The following is a 13,558-nucleotide window of genomic DNA, read 5'->3' as shown; positions in this document are numbered from 1 at the left end:
ACTAATATATAAAAAAACAACACAAAAAATTTTTGTTGTGTTGTTGTCGACACACCCCCCACCACCCCCCCCCCCAAAAAAAAAAAAAAATACAGAACCACAAGGTAGAGAAAACATGAAAGATAAACATGCATCATTTTCCCCCTCCTTCAAGCTAAGTGCAGGTATAAAGTTTGTGACTGTTCTGTAAATTTTGGTCAAGTATTTGGAAATTAATGTGATTCTGGTAATACAATCATGTTGTTTCATCTAATAACTTTAGGATTTTGCTAGTTTCTTTTCTAGACACACAGCACCCCTAATGTGTAGTTTGCAGACATGCACAGTAACAGACAAAAAAAAAGTCTCTTTAGGTTTGAATTCTGTTCTGTCAGAAAGACAAGAACCATATTGATTAGTGAGACGTCAAGTTATATGAGGAATTTATTGAACTTTTGGAAGCTCGTTAACAAATCTTACTCTTCTTTTCTAAAGCTTGCAGCTGTCTCTGATGTTTTTGTGGAAAACTACATCCCTGGGAAACTGGCTGAAATTGGTCTAGGTTATGAAGACATTAAAAAGATTGCTCCTCATGTAGTGTACTGTTCAATAACAGGTATTGTAATTTCAGTAACTTGTGTAATTGTTTCCTTTATTCCACTCATCTTGTTATAAGTCGTGTAGCAATATCAAGGTATATTATTTCAATCTCAGTTAAGTTAAATTGGAAGATAGAAAACAAGTTTTACTTTAATTCAAAAACAGATACAGAAAAATTGGGAGGCAGCAACGATGTCAGCGCTTTGTAAGATGATTGACAGTGGCAATAGTAGACTGCTGTGCTCCTATTGGCCACAAAGGAGCCAGCATTGGTGGGGTTCTTTGCATTTTGCTTTGAACAGATTAACTCATTTTTCCCACATTGGTTTTACTGAACCAGTTTCCATTGCAGGTTTCCAATCTAGTCATTTTAATGTTTACTGCCCTGAAGCATCCTTCTCTCTTCAGAGTTATCTAGTTACATGATAATGGAAAGGAAGTAGACATGAATATCAGGACCTGCATATGCGTTAGAATTAAACTAAAACAAAGAAGTTGCACATGTTCAAAGACCCTTTTAAAATCTTAGTTGCAAATCACGACAGACCTGTTTTGCTTCTGAATTTCTGAATAACATCTTTAGCTTTTTAATTACTGTGTGTTTCCCATTTAATGGGAAGCAAATGAGGTTTTTTAGTCTGTGATATATTCTTCATGCTTTTGTGCTTTTTTGAGCCCTTAAGAAGACAAGGGCAGAAAGGCAATTATGTTCAGGACTAGCTGTGAAACCTGTTAAGTCTTTATGTATGTTTAGGTTGGTCTGTGTGGTTAGTTACCGCAGCGTTTTTCGCATCTACTTGTGCATGTAATTTATCATTAGTAAATTGAATGTTTTTGTGTTTTTAGTTGCTGTACAGTTGATGAAAAAATAAAATGATACCCATCTTGAAATTTATTTGTGATGACTTGGCCTTTGATTTGGTAAATTTGCTTTTCCTCTCACACTGCGCATGTCAACTTCTGAGTGCTTTTATCTGTTTGTAATATTAGATTGAAAACTTTGAAGTAAGAAAAACCACTTCATTTCACAGAATTGCGTAGGTGGAAAAGGACCTCTTGAGTTCATCTAGTCCAACTCCCCTGCTCAAGCTAGGTCACCTGAAGTGCATTCCTCAGGACTGTGCCCAGATGGGCTTAGAGTATTTCCACACATGGAAACTCCATAGTCTCTGGACAATCTGTTCCACTGTTTAACATTTGTCGTGGTAAAAAAATGTTTTGTGTTCAGGTGCAATGCCATGGGTTTTTAATTTTTGCCCATTGCCTCTTATCATTCAATGGATGCTACTGAAAAGGGTCTGGCTCCCCCTTGCTCACTCCCTCCCACCAGGTATTTATATTCATTGGTAAGAATCCCAAGATTTCTCTTTTTCTAGGCTAAAGTCTCAGCTCTTATCCTTTCCTCATGTGTCAGGTACTGCAGTCTCTTAATCATCTTCATGGAATCACAGAATGGTTAAGGTTGGAAGGGACCTTAAAGACCATCCAGTTCCAACCCCCCTGCCATGGGTAGGGACACCTCCCACTAGACCAGTGCCCAAAAGCCACCAGACCACTTGCCCAAAGTGATCCAGCCTAGCCTTAAACACTTTCAGGGATGGGGCATCCACAACTTCTCTGGGCAACTTGTTCAGTGCCTCAATGCCCTCACAGTGAGGAAGTTCTTTCTTATATCTAATCTAAATATCTAATCTAAATCTCCCCTCTTTTAGTTTAAAGCCATTAGTCCCTGTCCTATCACTACGCTCCCTGACCACGAGTCCCTCTCCAGCTTTCCTGTAGGCCCCCTTTAGGTATTAGAAGGCCGCTATAAGGTGTCTCCAGAGTCTTCTATTCTCCAGGCTGAGCGAGCCCAAATTCTCTCAGCCTGTCTTCATAGGAAAAATGTTCCAGCCCATTGATCATTCTGTCATATTCGGCTTCAGGTTAGCCTTGGTTTTTCTAACCCTTTGCTTGCACTACTGCAAGTTGAGAAGAACAAACTGGTTATTTCTAAGCTTTGTGACCTGATTCAAGACACTACAGCTCAAAACTATGTTGTTTACTGTACTGCATTCAAATATAATCTGATTTTTTTGGAGCTGTGGGATGAAAGCTAATGTAGGAACATTTAGCTTTAAGAAAAATAGTAAAAAAAAAAAAAAAAAAGTCAAAACTAAAATATTTGCTGACAAAAATTGCTTAGTGTAGAAGCTCAGATTAAAATGTGAATGCCTATGGAAAGAGACCAAAAGAGTTTTTTTCTATTATAAACAAAAGGTTAGACAAATAGCAAAGGAGGTTGTTAAATGCAATAAAACATTTTAATAGTAATTATAATTCTATGTGTACTGCTAATTATTATGGAGAATGTTAGGGGAGTTTCTGTTCTTAAGCCATTTTCTGCAAGGGGTCAATTTGAGAAATACTGTTAATCTGAATATTCAATATAAAAGCCTTTAGAACAAATTGCTTAAATGGATACTTATAAATCATCTGTATCAGTATGTTGGAGCAAGGTGAAATTTTGTTGGAACCTGTGTTATTAATATGCATCATAACTTTGCCAAGGAAAACATACAAAAAGTTAACTGACCACATCAGGCTATTCATGTAAGCATACGAATCATTTCACTTTTCTGAAGCAGATAGGGGAACCTCATCAGTAATCCTTCATTTTTTAAAGTACCTCTCATTCCTTTGCTTGCTGTTCATAGTGTTCAAATGTTTTTCCTCTTTCTTCTCGTTTGTGGAAGCCTATTAAAAATAAGGGGATTTGGGCACAGAAATCTGTTTGTAAACAGTCTCTTGGATGTTGTGATGTTAGGTGTGATAGTATGTGATCAAAAAACAGGTCTATGTGAATTAATTGAGGCATCTGATTTGGATGCCTGGTTTTGCTAAAAATTGGTGCAGGAAACAGGTTAATGCTTTGTTCTGAAAGGCCCTCAAAAATTAACCAGTTCCCGGACTGTAGACAGGAGCTATGCATGTAACAATGTACAAGGATAAGGATTGGAATTAAAATGAAGTGGAATGACCCTTGGACAAACTGAATTCATGTAGGTTCCTTAGGGCTTAGATGCAATATTTCAGATGGAAAGAGACTGAGAGAACACAGTCTAAGATTATTTGGTTATGCCATAAAAAAGCTATGTGTATATAAAATGCCTAGCTGGAGATATGGAAAATATGAGTTAAGGAAGATCCAAAGAGAAGTATTGTTTGTCAGATGTAAGAGATGTGCTGGCCTAGAACATTGGATTAAATGGACTGGTTGTCTTCCCAAATGTTGAAAATTGTTGAGACAAATTATCTTGGTTACAGAAACCCCTTTTACATCTAAACAGTGGGATTTCATCCATCATTTTGCACCTCAGTTACAGGCTGTGCAAGAGATAATAGGAATATGTTAGTTCTCAAGCTCTTTCTGTTTTGCAGGTCCTGTGAAGGATAATGGATACACAATATAACATGAATTATGTTATATGGTCTTTGAACAGAGGATTGGAGTGGTTTATGCTGTTTCACTCAGCCAGTTTCAAATATGCTTTTTAAAGGGTGTATTTTATGTATCATGACTATTATTAACAGACAAAATATGTTGGTCATTGTTAATGACTATCGTGAACTCTATTACATTCTAGATATGAGAATATAGAGACAGACATTTTGGCATAACACTTGATAATGCGTAAGTAACCAAGAAATAAACATGTCCAGTGTGTCAGAATAAGGGTGTTTTCCCAACTTTTTATTTTTTTTTTCTTCTTGTTATTCATTCTACATGCTGAAGACATTATGGCAGATTTGTTTAATAAATTACAAATAATTACTGGACACTACTTCCCCTATCCATTTAGTTAACTCATTAATGAGACTGGATATCATCTGGAATGTCTTGGTTTCTTATTTTTGGAACCATATTACCTTTCATGTTTAAACATCATAGGTATGGAATGCAATCAATAAACAAGTAATTTGAAGGAATCAGTTTCACCCTACAGCATAACTTGAGTAGCAGCTGTGATCAAGATGTCTTTCAGATTTTTTTTTTGTCTCATTCAGTTGCTACATGCAAGTATAAATAAGTCAAGTTAGATATTAAAACTTTTTTTAATTTTAGGGGCCATCCAAAAATATGTAAAGTAACTTTCTGACTCTAGACCACGTTGTATCCTTCATTTGTATTATTCCGGAGTGTGTGTTCTCAAGTTGTAATTATATATTGTAATTAAGTGTTATATTTCAAAAAAATAATAAGATTATTTCTATTACCTTGCCCTTTTCTAGATACAATTGCCCAGCTTAGCAAGTTCAGATTCTTCCCCACTAGCTCAGTTCCTCACCAAACATCGGTTTCTCTTACCTCTTCTGGCAACCCACACTTTCCAAATTAATTTTCCAGATAATCTCCTTCAGAACCTTCATTCTAACCTGTTTTTTTTTTTTTTTTTTTTTTTTTTTTTTATATAACGGGTGTGAGCAGTAAATATAAATAAGAAGTGGGCTTGAGCATTCTCCATTGGTCTGTGAGAACAGCATAGATATATTTGTCAGAACTGACTGCTGGGACATGTGGTATGGTGTAGCATGTGCATCATGGACTGAATCATTGGAGATCTTAGCCTTGAAGCACTAGCAAGTGTTTCCTTGGAAAGTGTGTATTACCCAGCTCCCATCATACCTTAAAACTGAATTCAGATATTCTGGTGGAAATAAAAAACCTAAACAAAACCTTCAAAAGACAACAATGTTAATAATAGAAAAGCATAACCATGACAAAAAGGTCTCCCAGTTTTTTCAAGTCTTCACTATAAAGAATAGAAATTCTCAGGTTTTTAAGCAAACAGCTGTAAAGTTGATGTTTTCTAATATAGCAAAACAAACCAGCTTCCTCTTCAGTTTTATGCCTAGGAATAGCAGAACCATTCTGTCAGAAAACATTCAAAAGTTTTGTTCTCATTATAGTGTAAAGATCAAGATTTGACTCTACTGCATAAAATACTTTTTTCAATGAAAGATATGGAGGTTCAGTGTAACAGGCACACATTGTAGCAGAAAAATCTGGAGACAGGCTTCCTGGAAGTCAGAAGCTATACTACTTTATAATCTACCCAGACTTCAGCAATTTCCCTTACATACAGGAATGCTGTTGGTATGGAATCACCTATTTTTAAATTTTGGACTGTTGCAAATCGTTAGTGATAGTAAAATGAAAGGCAGTGTAATTTTTCAGAAAGTCCAAGGTCATATGTGGGTGAAGAGTTTAGAATAGGTAAGCCAGATGCTGTTGTCTTTTTGACGTTTTGGAAGTCCTGATTAGCAGACCAAGTTTCTTATCCAAACAGCGCTGATTGAACATATCCAGCCCTGTGGCAGCCGTATTTCTCAATGTTTCTGCTGCTTTGTAAGTGCTCTCAAGCTCCAGATTGTCTGTTCTTACTCACAAGTTGGCTTTGCTGGTGAGAGTAATCTTAAAATTAGTCTAAATATATTTTGACAGTTCTGTGGTTGAGATTGGTTTAATTTTTTTGAAAATTGGCTGCTTAATGTAAATCATGTACAGGTCACAGGAGAGTGACTGACCATTTGTTGCTATCGGTATGGTCTGTATAGTTCAATGAAGAAAGTCAGTTTATTACTGAACAGGAGGGGGCACTGTTTAAAAGGACAACATTATTTCAAATCAAAGCACTTTTTTTTTTTTTTTTTTTTCTTAATACCTCTGAAGGTAATACCTTTGGAAAGACTTTGAATTTTGTAGGTTTTTTTGAATGATGAAAGCTATTGCTCTTATCTTCTCAACCCCTGTCCCCCTGCTCTGTTTGTTTATTATTTTTTGATCGAACTGTGCTTACTTTACTTCTCTTCTACAGGTTTTGCTGAAGCTGGTGTTCCTTACTTTTTGACTCCTTTCCTTCTTTTCTAGGAAGCAAGCTACGTAATACCTTGTATCATATGCAGGTTGCTTTTGTGTGTCATTTTGTGTGTCATACACAATTTCTTCTTTTCAATGTTTCCTTTTTTTGTCATGCCATTTCTTAAAATATGGCAGTGTGGTACTTAGTTATATGCCAGTTTAAAAATTTATTTATTTATTTCTGCTGTAAACAGGAGAAAAACAGTCTGGTGTATTTATGCTTGAAAGAGATTGAATACATGATCTGTTATGCAGAAATATTTGTAGTTCAACCAAAAAAAAAAAAAAAGTAAGATGTTTGGAATTGGTGTTTTTATTAACTTTGCATTACTGTAACAGATTATATTTCTTCAGGATTTGTGGTCTCTAGCTCCAGAGAGCCTTAACTTAATGATTAGACTACACTGAAGTGTTAATTGTGCTTGTTAGCAGAGAGTAGTGTTGTAAAAAGTCAAAAAAAAAAGAAAAAGTGGAAAGAATTGCAAAATATATATATTTTTTAATGTTTTGTGTGTCTTCTGGGTTTCACATGGTTCTAAATCTGGAATTGTACCTTGTAATGAATGTACATAAAGTCCTTAAAATCCATAAATGAACATATTCCTTCAAAAATATGTACATCTTTTCATCTCTTGTCTGATTCTGATGAATCTGAGAAGCAAAGTAGTTCTTCACTCTATCCATCTGCATAACAGATAGTAACTCAAAACAATGTACTGATGATTTTATAGCTGCTCCTCATGAGATGTAATGTTATAACTTTGATGCTCGTCCTACTTTGTCTCCAAGATTTTCATGACAGGGAAAAAAACAACAATTGCAGCATGTTTTGCTGGTCAAAGGCTAGCCAAAGTGTTCTTAGTCCTCTAATTTGCAGACTTTCAGTGGTGAGATGTGGAATTGCCTTGGACTAGGTATAGTTTGTAGGCTTCCTCTTACCAAATGATTCTGGCCTATAAAATCATAGATAACTTGGACAGTCTAATTCTTGGTGCTCACTTCTTCCCCTGATGCATGCCTGATGTTTTTGTCACTTCTAGATGGTTATAGGTCTGGATATAATTACCTGGGATAAATTGGTAGACTACCTGCCAGCACAATGATAGATCCTACATTAAAGAAAATAGAGTATGTTTCATAACATGATATAAATTGGCAATGTAACTTCTTAATGTTGTAAATTATTGCTTTTGGAGATAGCATACCAGTAGGAAATGAAATTCTGCTCAGAAGCTGGCTCAAGCAATGTTTTAGTTGTTACTAAATAACAGCAACTGTAGAAATGCTTTTGATCAAAAGTTATTAACCTTTCACTCACCTAAATTTACTAACAAGATGATTTTTTTTTGTAATTAAAAAAGCAAAATAATTTAATCAAATGATCCTAAAAGTAGGCAAAACAAGTTGAAAAAAAAAAAAAAGGCACTGAGACAAAAAAAAAAAAGGCAAGCCAATGCAAGCATGAAGAGCAAAATGGAAATTTGGAGAATTAGCTAAGAATTTAAAGAATTGCAGCAGTCTTTTGATACTCTAAAAGCAGGAATAATTTGAGAGGATAAGATAATTAAAGAAGCTGGGAAATGCAGAAAAGAGGATCAGTGTCATGGTATTAGTCTTCAGTAAAAGAATGTTCAGAGAAATTTTCAACAGATCTATTGTTTTCTAAAAATAGAAGATACTGCACTGTCAGACTGCCATGTCAAAAGAGGCATTTTGAGAACAAACTGGGCGTCTTGCTTGTGGTTTGAGAATGAAAAGGCAGGTCTGGAAAACTATGAACATTATACCTCTCTTAAGTAAACAGAAAAATCAGATTTGCAATTTGTGAGGTATGAACTTACTGACAGCAATTGACAAAGCATTTGAAGGTGAAAAAATATGCAACATCTACCTGAGCCTGATTTGATAAAAATAGAGCACTTAAAAAGAAAATCAAGCATGTCAAATATGTTAGTTTTTGCATTATACAGTTGGACGATGGATTAAAGACTTGATCTGTCATTTTTTTTTGATAGCTTGAAGTTATCTGAGTGAGTTATTAAACTATTAAGCAGGGTTTAGAGATAAAATAGTCTGTGATGATTTTTGAGAAGTTTTTGAGGCTTTACAGAGACAAATCATTACTGGGATAATACAATTAGCAGGTATAATAGGGCAATAAACCTTGTGCAATATATTTCAACTGTAGTAAAGTTCTTGACACTCACAAAACACTTTCATAAATAAGCTAGGGAAATGCAATGTAAAACAAATAATAAATTTGTTTCTGGTCACTCCAGAAACTATCTTAGATCTTGTACTATGCAAGTGAAAACTATTAGTATCTCATATGTGATGTGGAAGGCAGTACCTCAGAACTGACATTGCTGGATATTTTGTTTTGATGAAAATGATGATAGAATAGAATAAGGATGACCCCCAAATCCTCATGTGATTAAGAACTACAGGGTGTTTATTGTGGGCTTTTGAGTTAAGGGGCGGGAGGAGTCTAGAGCTGATTTACAGATGTAAACCACCATTTTCTCTTTATAGCCTTATAAATCATCTTTAAAATTGTTTCTGGGAGTGTGGCTAGCTCACAGATAAGTCACGTAGGTCTGGCCTCAAAAGCTTTGCTCAGTTTTTCCTCCCACAACCAGGGATTTAAAACATTTCCAAGAGTCCTTGTGTCAGCAGAGCCCAATGGGCAGTTGCATGATGTATTCCTGGTGTAAAAACTGCAATTTAATTGCCTGAGATCTGCATAAAGCTCAAAAGGTCCACAAAGCAGAACGGGAGTACAAGTGTATTATACAGCATGATTAGAATTAGAAATGACCTTGACCAATTTGTCTACACAAATAATAGAGTAAGGGTAGAATTGAATGTTGGAGCAAGTCCAATGTTCTGTTCTAAATCAAAAATAATAAAGTCCTTTTTAAGATACTGTGGGTGAGAGAAGGATGCTCAGATTTGGATGTAATAATGGTGGGTCATGATCGAAACTGAACATAAGTCCAAGATGTCATATTGTCATAGATGAAAGATTTGTGTTATACTGGATTATATTAAGACAACTGTGACCTAAAAGACTACTCCTGCCCTACTCCACATTGGTGTGTTCTCAGTTGGAAGGTGACATACTTAAAAAGTGATGTGAACACTGCTTCTGCTTCTTGGTGACATACTTAAAAAGTGATGTGAACAACTGAAGAGAGTTGAGAGAACTATGGATTAGAATCATTGTATAGGGAAGGTAGCTCAAAAACCTCATTTTTTTCTTAACTAAAAGCTGCTATGATTAGAAAGAGTTATTGTGGCTATTTAACCCTTTCTTCCTAAACTGTTCTGTAAATTTACACGTAGTAGTTCTTAAATGAAATCCTGATGGTATGTGAAGGCATCAACAAAAAGTCCTTACATAATGTGTAGGAGCAGTCAATATGTTGCTTGGTTTTCAAAGTGAGAGTGTTAAGAACAACAAAGGTAGGTAGTAGTTAAAATAATAAGAATTTGGATGTGACCATTGGAGAATTGGGTTGTCTGATTTTGAGAGATAAGTGATTTGGAATAGGAGAACAGCATATGATGTAATAAATGATGCAGATCCACTATTATCTACTATTAAACATGCCTTTCTCAAGCTGGGTAAATAAAGGTGGCATCTGAAGTTGGAAAACTGGATATTTTAAAATGGTAGTGCATTGCAGAGAAATTTGTCTTATAGCACTCTGCAGAGTTTGTTGTCATACATCCTTGAGAGCAAGATCATTGTAGAATTGTAGAAGGAAGCAAATATGCAGATAATGAGAACAGGCACATTTATAACTAGATACTCACATCAGGATGTTTGGAACAAGCCAGGAAACTACTGACCTCTTTAAATTCCAGACTACATGGTGTCAGTTGTTTGTTGTACAGATCAGGATTGATACATGAAAGAAACTTAATCATCAAATTAAATGATGATCTAGTTTTGAGGAAGGTAGATGACAGTATTTCCTTGTAGATTTTAGATATGGTGAGAATCAAATACTTTGGTGCTTTTCTGCCCTGTGCTGATGTGCTCAGTTGTAATTCTCAGTGTAAACTACATGTTCACAAAAATTAACAACTGTCTCCTGTTGCAGCTTCATGGCATGCAGCAGAAACTATTAGAAGGGTACTATGCTTCTCACATGTAGTTATTCTGATATCTGAGGTGGCCATCTATATAATCCAATTTAATGATTAAGACTATATTCGTTCTGAATATGAATTTCTGCAAGATTTGAGGATAGAGCTTTAATTTATAAGGCACAACGATTAAATATTGTAGAGCCATAATCCCTCTCTCTCTCTCACACACACACATACACAAAAACAACTCATAAATAAGTTAAAGAAAAAGTTATGCTTATATATATGTTTGTAAACTGAGACTAGTTCTACCTATTCTGCTGGAGAGAAGGACAGTTTTTGAAGCTATCATTCCTTACTCCTTGTATTCACCGGATGAATAAAGTAGCCAAAACCTCTGATGTGACAATTTTAATCTCTACTTGTATTATACTATGTTTGCAAGCAGAATTTCTCAATGTTTGGGTAAACCTTACTACAGAGGTCTGCCTTTTCTACATTATCTCATGAGTCCGAGATACCTGATTTCTTTCTAGACATCTAAAGAAATTTGTGTCTTATCCTGAAATATCTTTAGCCTTGTAGACATCATTTGAGTATCCAAATTGTCAATTTTTCCTTTTGGCTTATCCATCAAATGGAAAAACTGTTTTTAACATTAAAAGGTAGAGAATTTTCTTATGCAAGGAAGTTAATTGGCAAAAATTCAAATGTCCAAATAAGGCTTTGATAATGCAAAAAAAAAAAAGGGGGGGGGGGGGGGTGCAAAAACCAAAACAAACCCAAACCCCCAACCCCAAAACAATTGTTCTTATTTCTGTGTATGGAGAAGTAATTCTTGTTGTTCCTAAGAACAAAGCACTCAATCACAATGGTGATACAGTGACAAATGAGTGGTAGTTTTATGTAGTACGTAGTTCTGCAGATTTTTCTTTTTTAAAAAGTGAATTTTTGATGCCAGTCACAATGCATTTATGTAACCCAACAGTGCAGTGTTGAAAAAAAAAGAGCTGGAATGTGCTGATATAGCTGCGTTGATTTTGTGAGCTGCCAGCCTCAGTCATTTGTCATTGTGTAGCAGTATGTGCTGTTAATGGACTTTCATTACTTGTTTAGAACTAAAAGAAGATTTGTGTAAATGCAAAACTTCAGGAAAGAGTCTGTTAAGAGACAACCATTGATTAAAGGAAGGTGGTACTATAGCAGAAGTTTCTGAAAATTGCCCCGAAGTTTCAGGGGCAATTCAGGGACTATAATGTTTTAAGGTTTTATGCCATTTTGACATTCTTAAATGTTAAGATAGTGTTGTGCCTCTGCTTTGCTGCCTCTTGCAGAAAGTCACCTGTGCTTGTCACAAACTCTGTTCCAGAATTCTGCTGCCTCAGGGCTGGCACTCTCTGGCCATCATTTCTTCCCAAAGTAAAATACTTAATGTATGCAATGTAAGCTGCAATCCTAACCACATGAAACTTAGTTTGTGTAAATATATTTATTTATAAAATAAAGCAAATATTGTTATTTGGTAGGAATGAAAACAGAAGACCTTCTAGCAGTTGACTGCTTTATTCAGAAATGAGTTATGTGGGCCAGTGGGAGCTTTTAATTTCTTTTCCCAGCCATTAGTGTTAATTATTATCTTACTGATATACAGCTATGTGAGTGCGTCATTCTTACTGGTGCTACATAGGGAACTTGATCTTGATTTCTGTTCCTTAAGAAGACCACCTAAATCTTCCCTACTGTCTGTTTTATATCACAGGTGATATATTCACAAACAGGTTGTAACCTCTTCTACTTTACTTTTCTGGACACAAATAAAAAACATTGTGTGAATGTGTTAGGCGCAGTAGTTTTTTCCATGTTGGGTTTAGTGTTGTATTTGGTGCTTTTTCTTAATATGGAATTGTTTTTTTTAAAAAATAATAATAATAATAAAAAGTAGTAATCCTAATCACTCTGAGGAAGACTGGGAAATGGTGACCCCACTGTTAATCAAAGGCTTACAAATGGATGACAAACAATGGTATTATTTTGAATTGCTTTGTTGTTAAAAAAACTTGTATTTTTTCTCTTTTGAGGTTCATTTGTTTTGGAAGCTTGATTAATAGGATTTGAATTCTTGGGACTGCTGGTTATAATATTGTAAAGTTGTTCAAAATCCTCACATTTTTTTTTTTTTTTTTTTTTTTGTTCATGTTGTAATTAAGTTGGAAGTGTCTGCTTAATCTAAGCACCTTAAACTTTTAAAGGCTTTCTGTATGCATTACTCCTGAACAGTTGGTTTGGGAATTGTCATATAACTTTACCACTCAGTTGTATCATGCTCTGAAGATGAACCGTATAAAAAATTTAAAACTATATCTGCTTATTCAGGAAGTCTGTCAGCTGCAAACTGTTGGAAGCTGGGAGAGTACTCAAGAAAAATATTAGATAGGCTTATCCTGTTCATATTGGCATCTGTTTTTCTCCATTTCTGAGACACAACATGTAGATAGCTGGGTCTTGAGTCTGATCTAGTACATTTGTTCTTATATTCCTGTGCTATCCTGTGCTTTTTGGACAACAGCTAAACTTTCACACCCATCAGCACAGCTCAGACAGCATGAGGACAGATTCTCTGTGTTCCTGTCCCTCTGGAGCATTATTGATGGAACCAATATTGTTAACCAATTGCAGGACTAAAAAGTCCCCCTAGCAGCACCTTTAAAAACAATTTGTAGAACATGAGTTTCCAAAAGGTTGCAGAGTAAAATGTGAACCAACCGGGCCTGACAGACGTTGCAGAGGAATTTAGCTGGGTACCTCTTAATTGGAGGAAAAGCAAAATGGGCTTGGCTTCTGGAGTCTCTTTGTAGTGGTGATGGCAACAATGCTTTTTAACCTCTTATACACAAAAACTGTCCACTCCAGTCAGGGGTGATTGAAATATCAATATCCCAAAGGTACATTTTAAGAGTATTTCAGAATAAAAGCAAACTT

The 13,558-nt window shown here is 35.4% G+C and overlaps 1 protein-coding gene across 9 annotated transcripts in view; it reads left to right on the top strand.

Moving 5' to 3' along the window:
- Positions 1 to 13,558, top strand: part of SUGCT (succinyl-CoA:glutarate-CoA transferase) — a 325,562-nt gene that overhangs the window by 15,461 nt on the left and 296,543 nt on the right. For 6 of the 9 annotated variants that reach the window (XM_035318765.1, XM_035318769.1, XM_035318773.1 and 3 more), the window contains 2 exons: positions 475 to 595; positions 1,808 to 1,909. In XM_035318765.1, coding sequence (XP_035174656.1) covers positions 475 to 595; positions 1,808 to 1,909 — 223 coding nt within the window. The remainder of the gene's footprint in view (positions 1 to 474; positions 596 to 1,807; positions 1,910 to 13,558) is intronic. The other 3 variants (XM_035318772.1, XM_035318768.1, XM_035318766.1) reach the window with 1 other exon arrangement.

The sequence above is a fragment of the Oxyura jamaicensis genome, chromosome 2 (assembly GCF_011077185.1).
Source record: "Oxyura jamaicensis isolate SHBP4307 breed ruddy duck chromosome 2, BPBGC_Ojam_1.0, whole genome shotgun sequence".
Lineage (NCBI taxonomy): Eukaryota > Metazoa > Chordata > Aves > Anseriformes > Anatidae > Oxyura > Oxyura jamaicensis.
This window is presented reverse-complemented; position numbering and strand designations above follow the sequence as displayed.